The sequence below is a fragment of the Lissotriton vulgaris genome, chromosome 2_1 (assembly GCF_964263255.1).
Source record: "Lissotriton vulgaris chromosome 2_1, aLisVul1.2, whole genome shotgun sequence".
In the NCBI taxonomy this organism is placed as follows: Eukaryota; Metazoa; Chordata; class Amphibia; order Caudata; family Salamandridae; genus Lissotriton; species Lissotriton vulgaris.
The window spans coordinates 2,031,174,346-2,031,197,464 of record NC_141687.1 but is presented as its reverse complement, the minus strand read 5'-3'; the positions used below and the strand labels follow the sequence as shown (position 1 = coordinate 2,031,197,464).

The following is a 23,119-nucleotide window of genomic DNA, read 5'->3' as shown; positions in this document are numbered from 1 at the left end:
CTTGATTCTTCTCTCCCTTCTAACTTCAGGCCCATCTCGCTTCTTCCCTATCTTGCCAAAATTCTGGAATCCTACGTCACCTCCTGTCTTTCTACTTATGTCGAACAGAGAACCAACACCAAGCAGGTTTCCGCTCGGGTCATTCGACCGAATCTGTGGTGCTCGCCGTTCTCGACGAGCTGAAAGCCAAGGCTGACACCAACTCTCCCCAAGCTTTGGTTCTCCTCGAACTGTCCGCTGCGTTTGACACGGTCGACCATAACATTCTTTTGGACCGTGTCAGCGCAGCAGGCATACGAGGCCCTGCACTTTCCTGGATCACGTCCTTCTTAACAGGACGTTCACAAGCTGTCCACCTCCCCGGCTTCTCTGCTCTTCCCCTCCCGGTGCCCTGTGGGGTTCCCCAAGGTTCCTCCCTCTCTCCTCTTCTTTTCAATCTTTACATTCATCCACTTATTTTTTCTCTTCTTGAGCTGGGGGTCTCTGTGTATAACTACGCAGACGACCTCCAGCTCGTCTTTGATCTTTCTTCTTCTCACTCCCTATCTTTTTTTCGCTCCACCATGGTCTTTATTTCTGGGTGGATGAGCGCCAATCACTTCAAGCTCAATCCAGATAAGACTGAGCTTGTCCTGACTGGCGGCTCATCCAGCGCCTGGTCCTCTGCCTTTTGGCCCCCTATTCTTGGCCCCCCTCCCACCCCGGTTCCCTCCGTTAAAACATTGGGCATTAAGGTCAGCCAGGACCTGTCCATGCATGGCCAGGTCAGTGCCGTAGTGTCCTCCTGCTTCCTCTCCCTTCGGCTGATCCGAAAAATTTCTCGTTTCTTTTCTCTTGACTCCCTTAAAATCATCATTTCTGCCCTTATCACTTCCCGCCTTGATTATGGTAATAGCTTGTTCGCGGGTATCACTGCCTGCGAAACCCGCCGCCTTCAAGCAATCCAAAATCAGGCTGCCCGTCTCATCTTTCACTTGCCCAAAACCCATCACATCACTCCTGTCCTCAAATCCCTTCACTGGTTACCCATCCTGCAGAGATCCTTGTTCAAACTAGGTTGCCTTGTTTATCGGCCCCTTGATCGCTCTGCACCGGCTTTTATCAACTCTCTGATTTCCCTCCACACCCCTGTCCGCACTCTCCGTTCATCTTCCTCTGCCCTCCTCACTGTTCCCCGTTTCCACAAAACTCGCACTGGTGGAACTAGATTCTCTGTTCTTGCACCCCGGTTTTGGAATTCCCTTCCTCTCTCTATGCGCTCTATCCCTATCTTTTCACACTTCCGTAAAGCGCTCAAAACTTTCCTGTTTGCCCTGGCCTACCCCCGCTAAACCTCCTGGCCCTGTCTGTTCGGTTCCCTAGAGCTCTCAGCGCCAGGAAGCCGTTTGGCCATCGTGCGCTCTATAAATAATTTCATTCATTCATTCATTCAAGATACAGTAACATTTCCATGGGATGAAGACCGAAGGTGGCGGGAAGGAGCATAGGAGCGGACCAGGGATTGTAGGTATCGTGGAGCGGTGCCCATTTAAATTTTTAACATGTAGCTCAGGGTTTTGAATTTGATATAACTCTCTACCCTGAGCCAATGTAGGTCGCGGAGATGTCCGGAGATGTGGGCTGTTTGGGGAATTAAACAGTAGACTTGCAGCGGCGTTTTGTACCAACTTTAGTCGGCGGGTCACTGCCTTGTTGGCGCCCAGATAGAGGACATTACCGTAGTCCAGCCGGGATGTTATAAAGACATGTACATCAGATTTTTGGGTGTCGCTGGGCAGCATCCAGATGATTTTCCTGAGCCACCGCAAGATTGTAAAGCAGATGGCCGAGACCTGGATAACCTGTTGGTGCATGGTTATGGCATTATCAATGGTAATTCCCAAATTGCGGACATGGTCTGTGGGCAGAGGAAGGGGACCCATCTCGGCAGGCCAAGTGCAGATCTCTATAGGTCTTGTCTTTGGCCCAGAATCACTACTTCGGTCTTACCCCCATTCAATTTGAGGAGGTTGTTGTTCATCCAGGTGGCAATTTTCCATAAACCTGATTGCAGGAGAGAGGTGGAGCCAGGGCCCATGTTTGAAAGGGAAAAGGTGATCTGAGAGTCATCAGCGTAAGTGAATAGGGTTAGACCAGCTTTTTCCGTGATATAGGCCAAAGGCCTGGCATACAGATTAAAAAGTAAAGGGCTGAGCACAGAGCCCTGGCAAACCCAGTGGGGTGAAGAGTGAATATTGGAATTTGCCGTGTTTGAGAATATTTGAAACGGGCGGTGTGTAAGGAAAGAGGAGAGCCAGTTCAGTGCTGGGCCGCAAATGCCCAGTGGGTATGCAAGATCATATCGAATGCTGCGATCAGGTTGAGTAGTATAAGCCCAGCAGTGTCTCCTCCGTCAAGATGGTGGCGCAGATTATCCGTGACTTCCAGTAGTGTTGTTTCGGTGGAGAAACCTGATCTGAAACCGGATTGTGAGGGATGAAGAATCTGATTGGATTCAATAAACTGGGAGAGATGGGAATGAATGTGCCTCTCTAGGATCTTGGAGAAGGCTGGCAGAAGGGAAATAGGGCGATAGTTGGATAAATCGAATCTGCCGTAGGCTTTTTCAAAAGAGGTGTCACCATGGCGTATTTCTAGCTAGCCGGGACTGTTGATTCTAGCAGGGAGAGGTTTAAGGTTTTGAAAATCATGGATAGATGGGAGTTGTCAAGTTGTTTAATATTGGGATGGGGAGTGGATCTTTGGGTGAACCAGATTTTAGTTTACCTAATATATTTATCAGGGCGTCCAGGTTGAGAAGTGGCCAGGGGTCCAGGCATACGTTAGTGCACGGAGAGGCAGTCATGGAGGGCCAGGTCGTGGTATTAGGAGTGGTTGTCTGTGATTGCCCAGTCATGTTAGAATGTGAGTTGGCTATATCCTGATGAATACTTTCAATTTTTTTCGTGAAAATTGAGTGAGCTCTTCGCACTGGTTATTATTTAGGGGAGGTAGTTTAGCTGTGGTCTCGGAACCCGCCAGCTCTTTGACCAGACCAAAGAGAGTTTTTTGGAATGGTTAGTAGTCTCATCGATAGTATTAGAGACAAAACTAGCCCTGGCGGTAGTATATAATTTGTGATATTGTTTTCACTCTTTTTTGTAGGCCTCCTTGGATTCTGGGGAATAGTCCTTCCTCCAACTACGTTCAAGGCGCTTACATTTGGATTTCACAGCTTTTAATGATTCGCTGAACCAGGGAGCTGGGATTCTATGGTCCTTTGGTTTTTTCTGTGTAAGGGGGAGACAGGTGTTTATGGCACCAGCAAGCCAGTTGTTAACCTTTCCTGATAGAGTTTCTATGTCTCCTGAAAAAGTTTCCCTATTGGAACAAACTGAGAGGGGATTTGAGTCTGTGACCTGATTCAGGGTGTTTATATCTAATTTTTTCCAGTCTCTTTTACAGACTTTAAGGGTTGAGCTGGGAGGGGTATGTACAATAGGGGGGGCAAAACTGAATTTCGATAAGAAATGGTCCGACCAAAGTAAAGGTAGTGCAGGAGTGCAGTGGATATAGGGAAGGTTATAGAAGATCGGATCAAGAAGATTGCCAGCTCTGTGAGTGTGGCCCGAGTTACAGAGCGTGATATTCATTGCAGCTAGATCAGATATTAAACTGCTGCTCATAGAGTTATGGGGGTCCTCAAGATGTAGATTTAGGTCACCAAGGATTGAAATGTTTGTAGAGCTCATGAGGAAGGCAGTAGTTAGATTCGGGAAGGATAGAGCACAGGTATTGGAAGGACCTGGTGGTCGGTAAACTGAAAAGCTTGAGAAGGTGAAATTGGGGTGTAGTGAAAGTTTAAAAAGGGCAGCTTCACAGTTAGGGAAGTTTAGAGGGTCAAATTTGCATTGTAGAGTGTTTTTGAAGATTATTGCTGTGCCGCCCCCTGTTTTATTGACTATCTTTCCTGGCGATAGCATAATTGGGAGGTAAAGCTTCCGCGATGTCAGGACCGGCACTTTCAAGGAGCCAGGTCTCCGTGAGGAATAGGGCATCAGGTTGTTCGTTTATTAGAATGTCCAATATGTCCCTTTTATGTTTGGCTGATGAGCGGCAGTTAAGACTAAGGAAGGTGATTTTTGTGGTGGACTGGGTAGCCGGTGAGGGGTTAGCCGCCTTCCTTAGCGGAGAAAGTAGGCACGGTTGTGGGGAACCCAAGGAGAAGTTGCATTTGGGGCATATTACAGATGGAATAGGCGCCGGATATTCTGGGAGGTTCTGTGGCCTGGCACGAAGCCGTCCTGGTCAGCATGTATGAGTTTCCGGAAGCATTTGGGCGTATCTGCCAGATAAGATTTTGTCCAAGATTTAAAAATATGCCTAGAGGATGGTGAAGGGCCTATAGGATGTCTGTTGTTTTGGGTCTCTACCTGGTTTAGGGAGAGAAAGCAGAAGGAACTCCTGTAGGGAGTGCAGAAGCAGTGCAGAAGCTCACCAGACTTCAATGAGGCCTCATACATTGCTGCTAGTCATTGTGCAAGCCTGAAGCAAAAGGTATGGTAATCTTCTAGGGGGAGACCGACAAGACCCAGAGTTTTCTTACGGGCAAGGTTCTGACCACCTGTTTTATGTCAGTGGGCGTTATTGCAGCATCTAGTGAGCACCTGGTAGTGCCCGAAATCTGCAGGAGGTTGATTGTTGGCTAGAAACGCATTGGGGTAGCACACCGCGGCTCCCGGTAGCTCTCAGTATATTAGGGAGAGGTTGTTTTGTGTGCATGTTTTGGTGCCCAGCACCGTGACCGCTTCAGTGATCGGGCGTGCGGACCTTTCCTGCCGAACCAGCCAAGCTTATAGTCTACCGGACTTATCCCCTTCTGTGTGAACCCTGGCCACGTGTGCCGTGAAATTGAGAAGGGCAGAGAGTGCAGTCTTTCCTTGAGCGAACTCTGTGGTGAGCGAGGGGTCGTTTTCTGTTGCCTTACTCAATGGGACAATGTTACCCTCAGTGATTGTGATGTCTTTCTCTAGGGTTCAGCGAGTTCCCATTATAGTATGGATACAAATGCTCCTCGCCACAAACTTGAAGCCATCCCACTCCAACAAGCGGGTGGGGGCCGTATTTGGAGAACTACTGTACAATATGTTTCCTCTGTTCATCGCGGAACACCAGACCCTCCAAGCATTTGCGCTGGAGTTTCCAGGTGGGGGTGGGTGGACGCGGGGTTGTCCATCTAAGACCCAGGATGTATACGTTGTGGTCAGAAATGGCACGACCCAGATAGTCGGAGTGCCAAAGGGATGGGACCAAGGGTGTGGAACAAAGGAAACTATCCAGGCATACTCTGAAGTTGTAAGGTATTGCATGGAATGAGTAAAGCCAAACCAGGCATTGCATGGAATGAGTAAAGCCAAACCAGGCATCGGTGAGTGCCCACTGGTCCGTCCATTTCTGAAACCTAGACGCTTGCGCATGTGAAGGGGAGTCGGGCAATGGGGGATGGGGTCTATCTAAGTTGAGTTTGAGGATGAAATTGTAATCACCTTCTAAGACACAGGGTAGGGTTATTCTGTGTGCTAGTGTGACAGAGTATCCCAAAATGGCCCCTGCTTCAGGTTGGGAGCATAAATGTTCCCTACGAGAATAGGTCTGCCATCTAGATGGCCAATAAAGGAGCATGTAACAGCCCTCCTGATATAGTACCACGTTGGTTTCATAAAACAGGACCGCCGGGGCAGACCCATATCAGGGCACTTTTAGCATAGGCCGAGTACATGGTGGTGTAAATAGAACTCCTCCAGCGCCTGCACAGCCAGTCTCGCGCCCTTGCTACCATGTGCATTTCCTGCAGTAGGATTGTTTGTACCTGCGGGCATTTGACATACGAATAACTGCATAGCGCTTACGAGCTGTGTGCATACCCCAGACATTCAGGGTAAGGCAGCAGATGTCTGTCAGGGGTGGCCATAGTTGTGCATGATGTCTTGAGTTTCACAGGAGGAAAGGGGCTCTGGACGGGGGTGCCACCTGTTGTGTCATCAAGCCTACTGAATTGGAACTCTGAGGGAGATCGGTCTGCCTGTGTGGGTTGAAAATGGGGCAAGGGGTGGGCTGGGGCACGGTGTTATCCTGGGGTAATTAAAATTCCAACATTGTGAGCCTTCAAAAACGTGTGGTACATCCAAACTAGACATATTCTCTGTTAAGTTCTAGCATTAGATGCAGGCATGGTTGGGTGCTTGGGTGGAATAAGATAGCCAGGTTGCCCTGTGTGGATGCATAACTGGTTGTATCTGCATTAGGTGGAGGAAGATCAACAGCATTGGCCTGCCCTGGTATAGTCTGCGAAGAGCAGGTTCTCCACTTTAAGTGGGACTAACTACCTGGCTGCCCGGAGAATTGCATAGTGCTCCTTAAAATGAAGTTGTTTGGTCAGCATGGAGCGGTGGGGCGCCCCTGGTAACGGTCACCAGGCTGGGTCTCTGTGTGCCCTTTAGAGGGAGAAGAAGGGGGCGAAATGTATCAGTTGGGTGAAAGACTTGAACCAAGTTCACGAGCAGTGATTAACAGGAATACTTAAACAAAAGCCCACAATCTCTCTCGCAGCCGAGCTTTACTAACAAGAGTCCAGCAAGTTAAAAAACCCAGTGTGTACTTTCAGAAAGTACACGCTGTGTTTTTGAACTTGTTGTACTCTTTTGTTAGTTAAAGCGCAGTGCGGGGAAGATTGTGGACTTTTGTTTAAGTATTCATGTTAATCGCAGCTCATGAATGGGATGTGATTAACATGAATACTTAAACAAAAGCCCATAATCTGCCCTGCACTGCACCAGAAAATACAGCAAGCCCCAAGCCAGACTTAGCTGCACTACTGACTCACGTCAAGCAATTAAGCCCCGGGTCCTGATAGCATCCCATCATATCATTAGAAATCTAACCTATTTATTGGATACCTGCTTACAGCAGTTATGAGTGCATCAGTAAAAACTGGCTTTTCTAAGTCATTGGCCACTTCCCCTATAGTGCCTGTTTTTAAAAAGGGTAACTGAGATAGCACTTATTGCTACAGACCAATATCACTGCTAGTCTCTGTGGTTAAGGTGGTGGGTCGAGTTCTCCTAGTCAGGCTGACTAGCTGGGCAGAGAAACATGGCATTCTATCGGACGTCCAGTACGGGTTCCCCTTGGACAGTCCACCGTAGGGCAGTGCCTTAATCTATTTATTATTCTTAATAAATATACAGTTGCCCACCCCGCTACTATCTATCTGACCTTCATTGATCTGTCATCCTTGTTTGATTGCGTGAATAGAGCTAAACTATGGCAGACCATGTTGGCTATCAGAGTGGATGGAAATATTGTTTATTTCCTGGAAGACCTCCACCAAGCAACAATGGCTCAGGTCAAATTCTCTCAAGATCTAAGAGTGTCCCGCCACTTTTCAATTAAAATAAATAAATAAATAAATAAAAAAAGAGTACGTCAAGGGTGTATTTTAGCCCCCTTTCTGTTAAAATAAAATGTTTTAATGAAGACTAAAGTAGACTACCCCACAGTAGGTTGAAGTGGCTTGCCTGTTTTATTATGCGAGGATGAGGCTGTCCTTATGTCAAGGACCGCTAGAGGGTTACAAACATCGCTCAATTCCTTTTCCTCTTTCATGGTGGATTTGGACTTGGCAAATAATGACTCCAAATCCTATGTGATGCAGGTGGGACCTCGTCCTAAAAAGTCCTATTAATTTATGGTTGGATCTGCTCAGGTTCCCTGTACAGACGCCTTTTTGTACCTAGAGGTCCTAATAGATGAGAAAATGAAACGGGTACCACTAAAACAGAGAATGAGGGGAGTCCTAGTGCATGCAAACACGGCCATTTTTAATTTTGCTTCCAGATTGGGTAAGAGACGGATCGCAGCACTCTTGCATATACATCAGGATAAATGTGTCGCACAAGTCTCGTATGGTAGCGAAACATAGGGTCATGTCACTATGGAGGAACTACAAGTGGCTAAGAATACCTTTTTGAAACGTCTGTTAGCTCAACCCGGGTAAAACCGAGTTAATTCTTCCCGGGGACAGCAGTATCAGCTGGGGCCCTCATTATTGGCCTTTGAGCCTTGGTCCTGCCCCAGTCCCTGCTTCTTCAGTGAAGAGTTTGGGTGTTACACTTGCATCGGATCTTTCATTAAAAGCTCAAGTTGGAGCAGTTGTCTCTGCTAGTTTTTATCAGATTAGAAAAATAAAAAAGATTGCACAATTTCTGACATACTCAGCCCTTATCCAGGTTACCATCGCACTGGTACTTTCCAGGCTGGACTTTTCTAACAGTCTGTACCTGGGCCTTCCATCTGGCCTTTTAAAAAGACTCCAACTAGTGCAGAACCAGGCAGCCAGACTTGTTCTTAAACAACCTAGGCGGTGTTCCATCAGGCCTGGTCTAGAACAATTACACTGGCTGCCTGTATCTCAAAGAATCATGTTTAAGTCCGGTTGTATCATATACAAGAGTCTACAAAACACAGGGCCTCAGTTCATCAATCAGTTGGTCTCCAAATATAAGCCCACTCGCAATCTTAGATCCATCAATAAAGACTTGCTGGTTGTTCCCTCTTACAAGAGAAAGCGTCAGGGCGGCAGCTGTTTCCATTACTTAGCCGCTGTCCTATGGAACTCCCTACCACTTTCCCTTAGGCTCAGCCCAGACTTTCTAACTTTTAGACGTTCTTATAAAACTTGGCTGTTCAGACAGGCTTATTTTCAGTAAGTTGTTGTGTTAGGTTCCTACTTCAACAGCGCCATGAAGCCCACGGGCGTACGTGCGCTTTACAAAAAACCCTAACATAACAAACCCTAACAGGGGTGCCTCAGAGCGCAGGGAGCGTGCACGAACGTAGAAGGATAAATGCCTCAACAGGTAAAGAGGGCCACACAAGTTGAGCACACGGTGGGCCAGAATCAGAAGTTTAAATTTCACTGTAGCCGCCATGGGCAGCCAGTGGAGAGAGCGCAGCTGCTGATGCACACTGTCCCTGGCCAACAAGCCCAATAGGAATCTAGCTGCGGTATTATGAACCACCTGGAGCTTCTTCAACAGGTAGCCCGGTATAACAGCAAAAAGGGCATTGGCGTAATCCAGCCGAGACAAGATCAACGCACAAGTGACCATTACCCACGCCGCCAGCGGCAAAAGGGGAAAAAATCTTCTAAAAGATTTAAGCAAACCGAAGCAACCACCGGTCAGCTTCTTGATGTGTACTTAGAGGGAAAGACCTTCATCGAACCAGACCCCAAGTTTTATACTGGCTGCCGTGTTGAGGTCGGTAGTGGGTACTCGGGAGGTCAGAGCTGCTCTCTGAAATTGGAAGGAAATTTACCAGAAAGCAGAATCTCTGATTTTCCTTCGTTACATTTGAGCTGTGCCTTCGCCAGCCATTTGAAAATAGATGAGAGGCAATGTTGGACCAATAGAACAGAGTCCACGCCTTTGTCCCAAGTAAAAAGCAGCGCGGTGTCATAAGCGTAGGCCAACACCTTAGCCCCCAACTCCTCTGCTAAATAAAACAGAGGAGTAACATAGATATTAAATAGGAGGGGACTAAGGGAGGATCCCTGCGGGACACCCGTTTTTACTGGCTGAGGGGGAAGAAGAGGACTGTGGAATCCAGATCTGCTCGGACCGACCTTCCAGGAAAGATAGGAGCCAGCCCCACACAGTGCCCGATAGACCTATCCTGGCCATACGTGACAAAAGAAACATGGTTTCTGTGCTATGTGATGCCCAGAACCCAGACTGAGCTAGATGTAAGAGCACCTCTTTTTCCACAAAATCGGTGAGCTGTTTATTTGGCGCTTTCTCGCACACCTTCGTCAATGCAGGAAGGAGGGAGATAGGCAGGTAGTTCCCAGGGCAGAGGGAGTCCAATGACTGCTTTTTCAAAAGAGGTAGGATCTTGGCCTCCTTCCAAACCAGTGGAACCACCACTTTCTGGAGGGACAAATTAATCATTGAGTTCACTTCTACATTAGCAACCTCAGCCACCGCTGCCAGCATCCTAGCAGGACAGGGGTCCAAAGGCGAGCCCGACTTTAGACCTTTAAGAATTTTGAGACATTCCAGAGGGTCAACTGGCCTAAACTCTGACCGTGCGTGGCCATTATCAATAGGATGACACTCCAGAATTGTCTCCGTATTTATACTGCAGGAGGTAAATGCTGCTCGAAAAGCCAGAATTGTATCCCCTGAAGTAGCAAGAGGGGATGTTACACCAAGAAGGTGAAGATGACAACACACTTGCTTGGGCCACAGGAGACATAAAACTCTGGACAATTGCAAAAATGTCCTTAGTGTTATTATTGGCTGAGTGGAGTGGTGTGGCTCACTGGTTAGAGGAAGCAGAAGTCGGCCCGGGACCAGGGTTCGATTCCCAACGCGGCAGGGTCGTGGACCAGGGTCAGCGGACTCGATAATTCTCACATCTGTGCCTACTCTAACCAGAGGTCCCACTCGGCAACTCTGGGCATTAGCTTGCCTAATCTCCACAACGGCCCCATCAACGCCGGGGATGCCTGGCTCCACCTTGGGGATTCCCAGAAGGGACCATCCCACAGGGAAAGCCAGGACGGGTTCGCCAGCGGTATACAGCGCCAGGACACCGACAGGCAACAGTGCGCTTTACAAGTAAAACATTACATTACATTACATTTGATGCGGGCTGAGTAGAATTGCCCTTTAGCCAGCTTGATAGTTGCATAATATGTCTTCTGCTTATCTCTGAGCTTTTTCTTTTCGGCTGAGCAATAACCACCCTTCCGCCAGGCCCGCTCAAGGGTTTTACAATCATGCCTCAAAGCTTTAAGAGATGGATTAAGCCAAGGTTTGGACAGTGCAGATAAGAGTGCAGTGATAGAGTAGATTGGAGTGGCATAGCAGTGTGGGGTAGTGCGAGTAGAGGGCAGTGGTGCAGAGTAGAGTGTAGTGGGGTAATGCTTTGTGAGTAAATAAGTAAAGGTTTTATAAAGCGCATGAAGGCATAGGAGTCTTAATGACAAGCTATGGGAAACAGCGAGAGCCTGGGTGGCGCTGACAGATCTGCTTAAGGACCCGACTGCCAACGAGGACTGATCCTTCCAGCCTTGCACACCCCCTTGGCTACATGGGACCTTTGCCACAGATAGTGGGGTGAACAAGCAGGTGGGTGGAGAGGTCACTTGAGCGGGCGCATCCTCCCGGGTGGGACATGGGCTACTGACACAGGACTCAATTGGAGTGTGTGGAATACATTCTGAGTAACATGCATGAAGTCAGGGAAGCGGGCATGTCTGAGGGGAGGGGGGAGGAGGGGCTTGGAGCAGGGGGGGAGGGACCAAGGGAGGGGGGGTTCGAGTTGAGGGGAGGTTGATTTCCCTGTTGACTGATCCGATGAATGGAAGACGACAGTGCCTTGTATGAGTGGGTAGCAATCTGATTGAGCCCCGCGGGTTATGTCTCATGTCAACTAAGTTATAATTCTCGACCCAAGAAAGGCCGTTCTCCGCACGCTGAAAATGCAGATGGGGTAGATTAACCAATGTGAGGCGAGGCAATGTTATATTGTGTCCACAATCGTCGATTGGACTTTGTAAGCTTGCCGTATATTATGCGATCACACGTATGAGGCGTATGATCTCAGAATGTCAAACTCAATAAAATCTGTTTTTAAAAAAAATGTAGGCATAGGAGTCTTGGCGTTAGTATGCATGGTATGGTAGTGTACTGCCATTACAGACAACACGTCTTCAATTGAAATGGCCTTTTCATTTGCACTCACATACAGTTTTACTGCTAAAAGTATACATCGCACAAATGATAATGTGTGGAAATGTCATCACCAAATGTATTGATTTGATTGTCAGCACAGTTCATTTACATGCATTCAATTGTTGTTGTGTGCTAGAAAAAAAAATAACATCTACAGCCTTCCTCAAGCTGCCCCCAGCAGCCAGCATGTTTGACAGATAAATCCTCTCACTTTGAAATTAGAGAAAGAAAAATAAACACCACAGCTTCCTGAAAGACACAGCCTGACATCTGACCACTGTCTTTGAATACACAGTAAATGTGACAAGGTAAGAACAAGATTTCAAGGCCTGTTTACAGAAAGCGAGTTCATGGAAGAATACAGTAAACAAGGTTTGGGCAACGGGAGGGACGTACTTGAGTTGGACAGCCCAAAGCAAATAAAGCCTGCAAATAGAAAGTCAGAAAATGTGAGTTACAAACCACAAAGCCAATGGTAAGAAACGGGCGGATAGCATTCCGAAGTCAATTTTCTGCATGTTCCCAAGACAGCTCTGCCGCACCCCCAATCCCACCCTCCAGCCCCCCGCCACGAGGGGCCGGCCAAGCACTTTGCCAGGACCGGTTTTGGTTCCCAACCCGGCCCGGTGTCTTTAGCAAATCCGACAGCTGTGCTGTCTAGAAGGCTATGACCTTAAACGAAATAAAAAGAGCTCCACATATAGTTAGACCCGTCTCTCGATACGGCATCAGACTTGGAAGGCACAATAGCATTCAGCAGCGGTGGGCCCGAGTCATTGGGCTCCAAACAATGACACTCTGTGCTGCCTCTTCTGCTGTGTTGCTGGTCCGCTTGCTGCGATGGCATCATTCCTACCAACGCTAGTACATGGCTGGGATCCCTGGCGGTTAATCCTACTGTCAGTAAACTACAATGAGAAATAAATAAACTGGACGTCATCCCAAAATATTTCTCTTGTGGTGTTGTCACACCCACCCCTTCCAGTGACGCTCCTTCAGGTATTTGCTTGTGGCCTTTTCCTCTTCGCTCTCTCAACAACCTCACTCAGTGACATTGGGTCACTATTAATTCCTCGCAGATATTCTCTTACCACCACTTTTCTGATTATACTACTGCTATACTTAGCCGCAGACTCCATCAACATGTGTCTTTCCCACGCATGTCGCCCACTTCCTTGAAGTATTGAACCAATGTATTCGGTGTTGTACAGATAGTCACTCTGAAACATTATGAAACCCTTTCAAGACAATTACCACACCTTGTGGAAAGCAACATTTTAATTAGGCATTCAACGGAAGCTTTTTTAATTGCAGATCTATAAATATCCTAATTATCTTTGCTGTAATACTGCAAGGGACTTTTATTGTTGCGCTGTCGCAACTGAATATCAAGTACACAGGGGTAACACTACAGTTGTAAGATTTTCGAATACAAAAGTTGATTTTTTTTAATACAATGGGATATTATCCATTTATCGTAGGGCTGGTTTTGACAATTGAATAGAAAGTAAACACACATCAATAGATCATTCAATTCAATGGCAATTTCTAATGTAATCGGTTATTTTATGTGTATCGTAACGCTGGTTTCAAAACTGAATAACAAGTTACCATCAATAGCTCTCGGTTACGACAGGTTTCTAGTTTTTTTTTAGAGTTAGAATGTATATTCATGACAATGAAAAATCATGGTTCAATAACCTCATGACCCCCGGCATATCGGAACAGATGAAAAGTAATTCTTGATTTGTCTAATTCATCTACCAATTGTTAGATTTTCACTTGTGGTCCAGTAAACTTCGGTTTGCCTCCCCAAGCTCTTGTTACTCGGCTTAATAAATGTTAAGAAATGTATTTCCAATTCTTTCATTCTATTAAACAGAGAAATCAACAAGGTCGCAGAAATATATGATCTCAAACAGTTAATATAATTGATACCTATATGAGGACGGTTAAATAAAATACTTAATCAGTATATGCTGAATTTACATATAAATAATGCCTATGAATGTTTTCAAAGTGAGCGTGAATTCCACTGAAACGGCAAAAGTACTAAAACCGGTCATCTACATACTCCATCAGTGTTTGTAAAGGTGACGTGCATATTTTACTTACAGCATATTTAAATCTTTCGTTGTATACACGGTCGTTGGCTTTTACTTTCCGTTCTACCTCTAGGAAAAGGAAAAGAAACACAAGATATTAGTTGAGTAAGTGGACAAGAGAGTCTCAGAAATGTACATGGCAGAAGCACAATCTCGTAGGCTACAGAATGTCATGGTTCAAGGAAGTTACAGGGGGGTCTATCATAAAGGTTGCCAGCATTGCTGAGGCCGACGGTGTCTTTGTGGCCTGTGACCCGCACACGCCTTTGGTGATGCAAATACACCTGTTTTGAAAGAGGATCTGCCTCTGTGTTAAGTTCTAAAAACAGATATCACTGGGTTTCTTCACATTGTACAGAAAAGAAAACTGATATTACTGCAGCCTGACCCGAAGATCTTTTGACACCATTGACCAGATGGGCCCCTGATCTAGAAAGCAAATCCTTCAATTGATTCGTCTCCTCCTTGATGCTTAAATGTAGCTATGTCCACTCCAAAACTGCAAACACATTATGATGAATGCCCCAAGGGAAAATTCAACACTGCTAGCTGACTGCCTTTCAGATGTATTCCATAGTGGTATTACAGATCAAAGGTAACTATATAACTCCTACATATATAATTTAAGCTTCTTCATTATTTATAACAAGTTCTTTCCTGTCTAATACAAGACTTGTGTGAGTAGAGGAACATTATTACTTTTAGATCTTTTAGGAAGATCCAGAAACAACCTGGGCTGCAAGATCCAGGTCAGCACCCCACTAGCAGGACGCTTTCCCATCCCAACGGGATCCTTACATTTCTGTGCGCCCCGCGCTTTGACTGACAATGCTTTTGAAAATATTCTTCAAATATTTCAAACGTACTGACCCTAGAACTGAACGTAGGTAGGCGCTGCATGACTAAGTTCAGGAATATGGCCAATACCCATCTGATGAATCTACTAGTGGTATCAGAAATGATGATATGGAGAGCACTTTATCCCACCTTCGGAATCACTCCTCCCCTTGGTTCACACAAAATTTGATAGATCAACATCTCCAATGTAGACAGCTCGAGCGCGGATGGCGAAGAAACTATAAATCAGAAGATCTTTCCCAGTTTAAGCTGGCTTAAAAATCTATCATTGCCAAAGTATTATATCCAAGAATTACCGTGGTTTAAATAATTGAGATATGCATTTCTGGATAAAACCTGCCTGATCAAGTGTCTGCCTATATCTGAACTTTTAATGTACAGTATTTTTAATAGAATGTTTTACCTTTTTATAATTATGGAGATTTTATGGGTTGGTAATGAAATATTTTTGTGTTGCAATGGTTTTAACAAACTATGCAAATAAAAATAAACTCTCTACTCTCTATCATTGCCAAATCAGATTAGAGAAGAAAGTGTACTATTCCAAAGTATGTGCCTCAGCTGACTCTGATCAAAAAACGAATCTGTAAAATAGTGAAATCTTTCACACATCCCAAAGAACTCGAATGAGAAATCCCTCCCTCACAGTCTCTATGTAATCAAATAGCGGATTTCTTTGAACAGAAAATTCAAAAAAATCCATGCCGACTAAGGAAATTCCTCCCCTCACCACTAACCCCACATCTAAAACCCAGAATAATGCACATCATCTAAATTCAATTCAACGGATTATTATGGAACAATCCCGCCAAACTATCCTCTCCTGCGAATCAGGATCCCTCTTTGACCCCTGCCCCCAAAAATCCTTCACGCCAAGGTGGACACAGTTAACCCCTTCATAAATAGTATAATCAATGCATCACTTTCACTAGCAGAGGTACCCTCATACTGCAAAATCGTGCAGCAGTCAGGCCCCTCCCGAAAAAACAACTGGCAGACCCTACCACCCTTTTTAATCTCCGACCCATTTCTTTACTACCCTGTCTCAGTAAAATGAATGAAAGAGTAGTCAACAGTCACCTTACGCCCTTTTGGGAAACCACAAACACCCTATCTACAACTCAATCAGGATTTAGGCCATTACACTCCACAGAATCAGCACTTTTACAAACCGTGGAGAGGTTTAAATCCGCCTTGGACGAAGGAAAAAATACAGTTCTGATCTGGTTAGATCTATCATCTGCATTTGATACCATCTCCCATGAAATCATGCTACATCGTCTCAGGCATGTGGCATCTCCCAACCTGCTTTGGCCTGGCTAAAATCATTTTTGACAGGCCGTCAGCAAGTAACCACGCTCGGGCCCTAACAGTCAGCCATGAAAACTCTGCCTATAGGTCTCCTGCAGGGATCTATACTGAGTCCAGTACGGTTCAACATCTATATGGCCCCACTTATAGAACTGATATCATCATTCACATCAATACTACATCATATGCAGACGACACTCAGCTGATCCTAACATTAGATAAACAATCTACCAATGCTGAAGTAAATTTCCAACGTTGTCTCAGAGAACCCTTTCAATGGATGAAGCAGAATCACTTGAAGTGCAATTCAGAAAAGACTGAAATCATGCTCCTAGGCAAAACCAACACTTTCACCCACAGTCGCTGGTGGCCATGAAACACACCTCCGCCACGTAATATTGTGGTGGTAGCAAGCAATCTTGGGGTAAAATTTGATACTACCCTATCCTTTCGTCCGCAAGTTCTATCAGTGGCAGGGAAGTGTTTTCAACTGATTAAATCCATAAAAAATGTTTTTGACCTTCTCCCAGCAACCGCAAGAAAAACTGTCATAGCAGCTCTATTAACTTCTAGGCTTGACTACTGCAATAGCCTCTATGAGGTAACTAACAAAACTATCCTAAAAAAAAACTTCAGACTGTTCAACACTAAGCAGCCCGCCTTACACCATGTCGCTCCTCAGCATATCCAGCTTTAAAAGTGTTGCATAGGTTACCCATACACAAAACAGTGCTACTTAAGGTACTCGTCATCACTTTTAGAGCTTTCAGGGCCACTGGACCTGTGTTTCTAAGATCTAGATTCTCAGCCTACATCACCACACGCACTCCTACATCTACCTCAGCTAATCTCTTAAAACCAGCCTGTTTCAAACTTAAAACTAGAGTAGGTAGATCAGTAGCTATCCTAGGTGAAAAGGAATGGAATTCACTCCCCAGCCAACTTCGACTCATCCAATCTGAAGCTTCTATCAGGAAATTCCTAAAAACTTGGATCTTCTGAGCCCTTGACTCTCTATGCTTCTCTCTCATTTAACTCTTTTCAATCTACCCAAGGCAACTCAGTTACCTTGTACCTTCGTTCATCTATGTCTGCGCAGCGCCAAGATACTTCTTCCGAGTGATAGTCGCGCTTTAGAAATTCCTGTTACAGTACAATACAATACTCTTATTGATTCAAAAAAAAGAACAAGAATAAGGACATGCAATCTAACTGCCTAAATATTATCTGTTGTTTCCCAATGTGCAGGCATTTAGTTAGATTCTTACCACGATGTTTATATTGTGGCGATGCATGCTTGGCCATCAATAACTAAGCAATTGTCCCAGTCCGTACCTGTGCAGGGGCAGTACATTCCTTAGGGTGCAGGAGCATTGCCCCACTCATATTTTGGCCCCGACAAATAAAGGTTAGTAGTTTAAACAAATTATATAAAATGTAACTACTAACATTAAGTCTATCAGTACTGACGATCGTCTGAGGCATGTCCTGGTGAAGCTAGTGTGGGCGGGAGTGAGGGGTGGGGATTATATTGACAGATAGTATTTATTTAGTACACTAGCAGCAGCACTCTGCAGCCTGCAGGTACTTGGCCCCATTTGCGCCTGTCGGGTTGGATGGCAGCCTTTCTCTGGCCAGCCCAACATGCACGCTAGAGGCCACTCCACCTGTGCTTCAATGAGCTGGGAGTGACTCAAACCTGCAGCCTCCAGTCTCAGTGTGAGCGTTAATGTACCCTGCCCAAGCCAATCCAGGCACTGATTTAACAGCCGGAGCAGTGTCTTCATTGGCTTACAGTCACTCTCCCAGGCCCGGCCTCTGCTCTCGTGCAGACTGTGCATGTGACTGAGGCACCTCAGGTTGGGAGGAGGCTCTCTCTCAACCTTGGTGCAGGGTTTGCTCAGCAGCTTGACCTGACTTTGTACGATGTCAAGAGAGCTCCTTGAACAAGAAGGCTTCATTCCTGTACGGGGAATAACCAGGTCTTAAGCATTTTCCTAAACAGGGGTCTAGTAGGTTGTACCCTAATGAAGACCGGCAGTTCGCTCCAGAGCTTGGATGCTCAATAGGAGAGGCTTCTACCTCCCCAACTAGCCTTTTGTATTTTGGGGACCTGGACTAGTCCTTGATTGGCAGATCTAAGATTCCACCGTGGGGTGTGCTATTGGAAAAGTTTCTGTAGGTCCGATGACCCACTGCCATACAATACTTTATGCACCAGGCATAGCGTCTTGTATTAAATGCACTGCTTGACCAGAAGCCAATGAAGCTCTTGGATGCTGCTAGAAATATGGTGGTATTTGGGAATATTGAGCAGCACTAGCTCACCGGCATTTTGCAGGGATTGAAGTTTTAGCAGTTGGCGTTTGTCTATGCCCAGGAAAAGTGCATTATAGTAGTCAATTTGTGAGAGAATTAGTACGACTACAATAGATTTTCTGAGATCCAGGGGAATAAAAGATAACATTTTGTGCAAGGTCTTTAGTAGAAAAAAGCAAGACTATGTCAAAAGGTTGATCTGTCCTGCAAAGTTTAATTGGTCATCAACAGGAATACTAAGTTCCTTGCTTTTACAGAGGGGTTCAGGCAGTGACTTGCTTCGGCTGGCCACCAAAATTTGTTCCAGGGTGATGGCCCTTTCCCAAACTCTATGACCTCCGTTTTGTCTGTATTTAATTTAAGGTAGTTCTGATGCATTCACCCCATTATGTGCATCAGACAGTTGTGAAATCTCCCAGCCATGGTATCCACATTAGAAGAAATAGAGATAACAATCTTAGTGTCATCGGCATATGATACCAGCGGAAACCATGAGCCTTAGTCAGCTTGGCCAGAGGTGTGACATAGATGTTAAACAACGTTGGCGACAATGCTGAGCCTTGGGGAACTCCACAAGGAAGGGAGAATCTCCCCGATTTAAAATTGTCCCAGATCACCCTCTGTTCTCTCGCAGGGAGGAACGAGGTAAGTAGGGTTAAGGCTGCCTCTGTAATTACTACTGCCTTCAGCCGCTGTGTTAATACCAGATGATTGACAGTATCAAACACTGCTGATAGATCAAGTAGGATTAGGACAGCTCTTTCTCCCCCATTCAGCTGTCTGCGTATTTCCTCAGTGGCTACAATTAGAGCCGACTCAGCAGAGTGCCGTGGTCTGAAGCCATGTTGGGTGGTATCTAGAAGGTCATTGGTGTCGAGACAGCCAGTTAGGTCTTGTTTGATTGACTTTTCTAGGATTTTGTTAGCAAGCAGTAAGCAGGAAATAGGCCAGTAGTTTTTCCCCTCAGAAGGGTCTAGAGAAGGTTACTTTAGAATCGGTCTAATGCAGGTTTTCTTCCAGGAAGCGGGGAAGGTTCCTGACCTCATGACATTATTCAGAAGTGGGGCTAGTTTAGTACTAATTATATCCGAGGCCAGATGTACTATATCGGGGGGACAGGGGTCTGTCTGGGACCCGGATTTTGTAGATAGTAGCAGATTGTTTTTCTATGTCTACTGACAGGAAAAGAGTCCTCCATAGATAAGGGCTGTGTTAGGAGCAGGGACCCTCCCTACAAGTTCATCATAGACCGTTTGAACTTTGGTCTAAAACAAGTTGGCCACTTAATGACATAGAGCTTGATCTGGTGCAAATTGATTCTCCTGCCAAAGCGTCATGCGCACTTTGCATGTTCTCCCTGCAGGCTGATTTGCAGCCTGCGTGGAGAAGATGCACAGCCTGCCAGCCACTGACTGAGTTCGGAACCACGGCACTCAGACCAGTCGCAACGCTGCTAAGGCATCGTTGCGATTGGCCAGGGGTTTCTGGGAGACTGTGTGCTTCCTATTGTGCACAGAGGACGGAGAAAGAAGAAGCAGCAGTCATCGGTAAAAAAGTAAGTCCTTTATTTTTTATTATTTCACTCCTTCCCTCTCTACGCACTCCCACCCCCGCTCCACTACCCCTAGTCGGTAGCAGCTGTCATCGGGAGACACCAGAAATAAAAAGTGTTCTCACATGTGAAGTTCAGCTGTTGAAAAGAATAAAAAATCCCTAACCAGAAAGTAAAATAGCTGAAACAGACAAGTCCTGCGGCAATACTCCAGAGCCCACAAAGTACAAACTGGTCATCCTACAGTGCATGTGCTGTAGGCTCGACCTAAAAACGGTAGCAGGACTATGTTTTCCCCCTTCAATGGGGAACTGACCAACTTCCACAGCAAAGGTCAAATCACTAGGAGTTTGGATAAATGAAAAGCTCTCCCCTACTTAACAAATTAAAGTACTTTCTTCTGCCTGTTCTCTATTCTCTAGTAGTGCCTACTCTGAGGAAAGCGGTACCATGCATACCAAAATCTCTTCATGCCAAGGTTGTTTCTGCTTGTGCCCTGCACTGTCTGGGCTATTGTAATGGTTTATTACAATGATGCTGCAGGTAACCAACGTATTAAAAGATCACAGAAGTGTTGACAGTACCACATTATAAAACCTTAAGTATTATGCATGGAGTCTTCTATAGCCTGGATAAATTCTGACTCAAGGAGAGGTTTCAGAAACTTGAGGCTACTTGGATACTACAATACAGCAAAGAGTTGTTATTCCAAGTCCCTAAGATAAAGCTGGCTGGTACTTGACCCACAATATAGAATGTCCTGTCTACCGACCTCCACAAACAAAGTTAATTTTCTGCTTTTCAAAAAACACTCAAGACATTGTTGTACGAGCCTTTCTTCTCTTCATTCTCCCATTACCTTTTTAGGTCTCGGCTAGCGTAGGCTGTGCGCATCCGCAGTCTCGCTGGCGAGATGTAATGTTTTAGAGTACTTTCACTAGCGAGGGTTTAGCCCCGCCCCTCTTTTCCATTGGCTGGCGTCACCATTCATGCTAAACGGTGGCCAGCCATTGGAACAGAGGCCACAGTGACGTACTCTTTCCTCTTTTAGAGCCTTCCCATTCGGATGGACTTCCCCGACTTACTGCTAGGTTTCTTTTCTTCTTTATGGGGCGAAACAGATGGCCCCATAAAGAAGATAATAAACCTTTTACGCCAGCAGGGCAGTCCATCCAAGTAAGACAGCTCTAAATGAGAAATTTCTTTCATTTTAGTATAATCTTGGCACCCGCGCTTTACTTTCCAAATGTTATAAGTAAAGCGCGGGTGCCGCGATCATACGAAAATGAAAGAAATAGAAAAAACATCCATTTCTTTAATTTTGGTATAATCACGGCACCCGCGCTTTACTTATAACACTTTAAAAGTAGGGGACGTGTGCAAATCTCTCACACCAAGTTCAAAGGCAACCTTCTCTATAGTGGGGAAAAGCAACTCCAGGCAAAATTTGAAGGGGTCCTGCGTTACGTAATCATTATTGTTCGTCATCCAAGCGCGGCTTCGAGAGACTGCCCTGCTTCCCCACGGACGACGATCTTGTACTTTTCATGGGTGGCATTTCTTGGCCTTGTTTGAATAACTCTCACGCACTAGTAGCAAGCGTGTTCCAGTGAGACATTCAGGGGATAAAAACCTCGCCAAACTACCAGGAGGCTCCAGTTCGAAGAAGCAACCCTTCGTTTGCAGCTTCTTGGAAACAGTGCTCTTTTCCTGCTGCTGTGTTTTAAGCTATCTCTCTCTGTGCTAGTGCCTCTCAGGAGACAGACCCGCAATGCCATTCAATTGAACTCGTGTACTCAGCTACAGCCAGATTGACTTTAAAGTAAAGAGAATAGTGTGTGCCTTAAGGCCCTCCCCTCCCTGCTACCTCAACTCCCTCGGAAGCGTTCTCCCCATTCCCTTACCGGCCTGCCTCTTTTCCAGCCCATCCTCCCCCCTCATTCGCCGACACAGAGCCTGAGATGGAAGAGTGGGCTTCAGTGCCATCTATTGTTATCAACGGCAACACGCTGCACCGAAGACTGAGAGCTTGAACCTGGCTACTAATGAAAAAAAAAAGATCAAAATAAGCTTTATTCGATATTTCAAAGAATATCATACAAGCATTCATAGCAAAATAAAAATATACAACAATACATTTAGTCAATTCATTAAAGCAGATAAAAATAGAAGAATTTGTAAGAATAAATGATACCATTTAAAAAAAAAAAAAAAAAAAAAAAAAAAAAAAGATCAGGGGAACCAAACTTTTCATAAATAAAAAGTATTATACAAAATTCTAATAAAAAACAGCATTTTTACGTTGGCCCTTGTAGCGATTTCCTGAATTTGATAAGCAATTTTAAATACTGTTCCATGATACATATGACTTCTCTGTCCTCTAACATTTGTAAGCGCTCATAAGCATCCTTACAGGACCTCAGACCCCATCTCTTTAATAGAGGTTTCAATAATGTTTTCCTGAGGATTGCGTAGTAAGTACAAAATAGGATGGTATGGATATTTGATTGCACTGAAATGTCATCACACGGACAAGGACTCAGATTCCGGGACCAATCATTACCTGATGGAAAAGTTATAAGACGGAAAAATGAGCCCAGTCTAAATCTGTCAAGCAGCATTCTGGCATAGCAAGAGAAATCAGTGGACAGGTATGCTTGAAGCCCCTTGTGCTGCGTCACCTTTTGGTACGCCTGGAATGTTGTATTTAGTTTTTGATGGTTCCATCTTTTAGTCTCCAAGTGATCCAATAGTGTTTTTCTCAGATTTTTTCTTGAAATAAAATCCAAGATCAAAGGATCAGAAAAGTACTCTGGGTGACCAATATCCACAAAAAAGTTTTTGATGTAAGCCAGCCATTTCGTGTGTCTTGCCCCCTCCTGTTTGAGAATATCTAGTATTACTTCTCGGTTCAAGTTAGTTTCAGTGGTGGTCCAGATTTTATGCCACAACAGAGGGGGCTCCACTTTAATTAAATCTGAAATAAATGGTAAGTCTAACTCGATATGCATCATATATACAGAAGTTGATTTAGCTGTTGCCAATAAATACCTCAGGAAGTTATTTTCCTCTATTTGAATAGAGGCAATGTTTTTATCGATGCCCCAAAGGCCGGCCCCATAAAGTGCTGTTGAAACACATTTCGCTTTGTAGAGAACAATTAGCTGTTTAACAAGCCTCCCTCCTATTCTTCC

The 23,119-nt window shown here is 45.3% G+C and overlaps 1 protein-coding gene across 1 annotated transcript in view; it reads right to left on the bottom strand.

Annotated features, from left to right (window-relative positions):
• Positions 1 to 23,119, bottom strand: part of ATP8B4 (ATPase phospholipid transporting 8B4 (putative)) — a 3,619,152-nt gene that overhangs the window by 3,582,015 nt on the left and 14,018 nt on the right. The window contains exon 2 of the mRNA XM_086958264.1: positions 13,896 to 13,954. Within this exon, the coding sequence (XP_086814390.1) occupies positions 13,896 to 13,954 (59 nt within the window). The remainder of the gene's footprint in view (positions 1 to 13,895; positions 13,955 to 23,119) is intronic.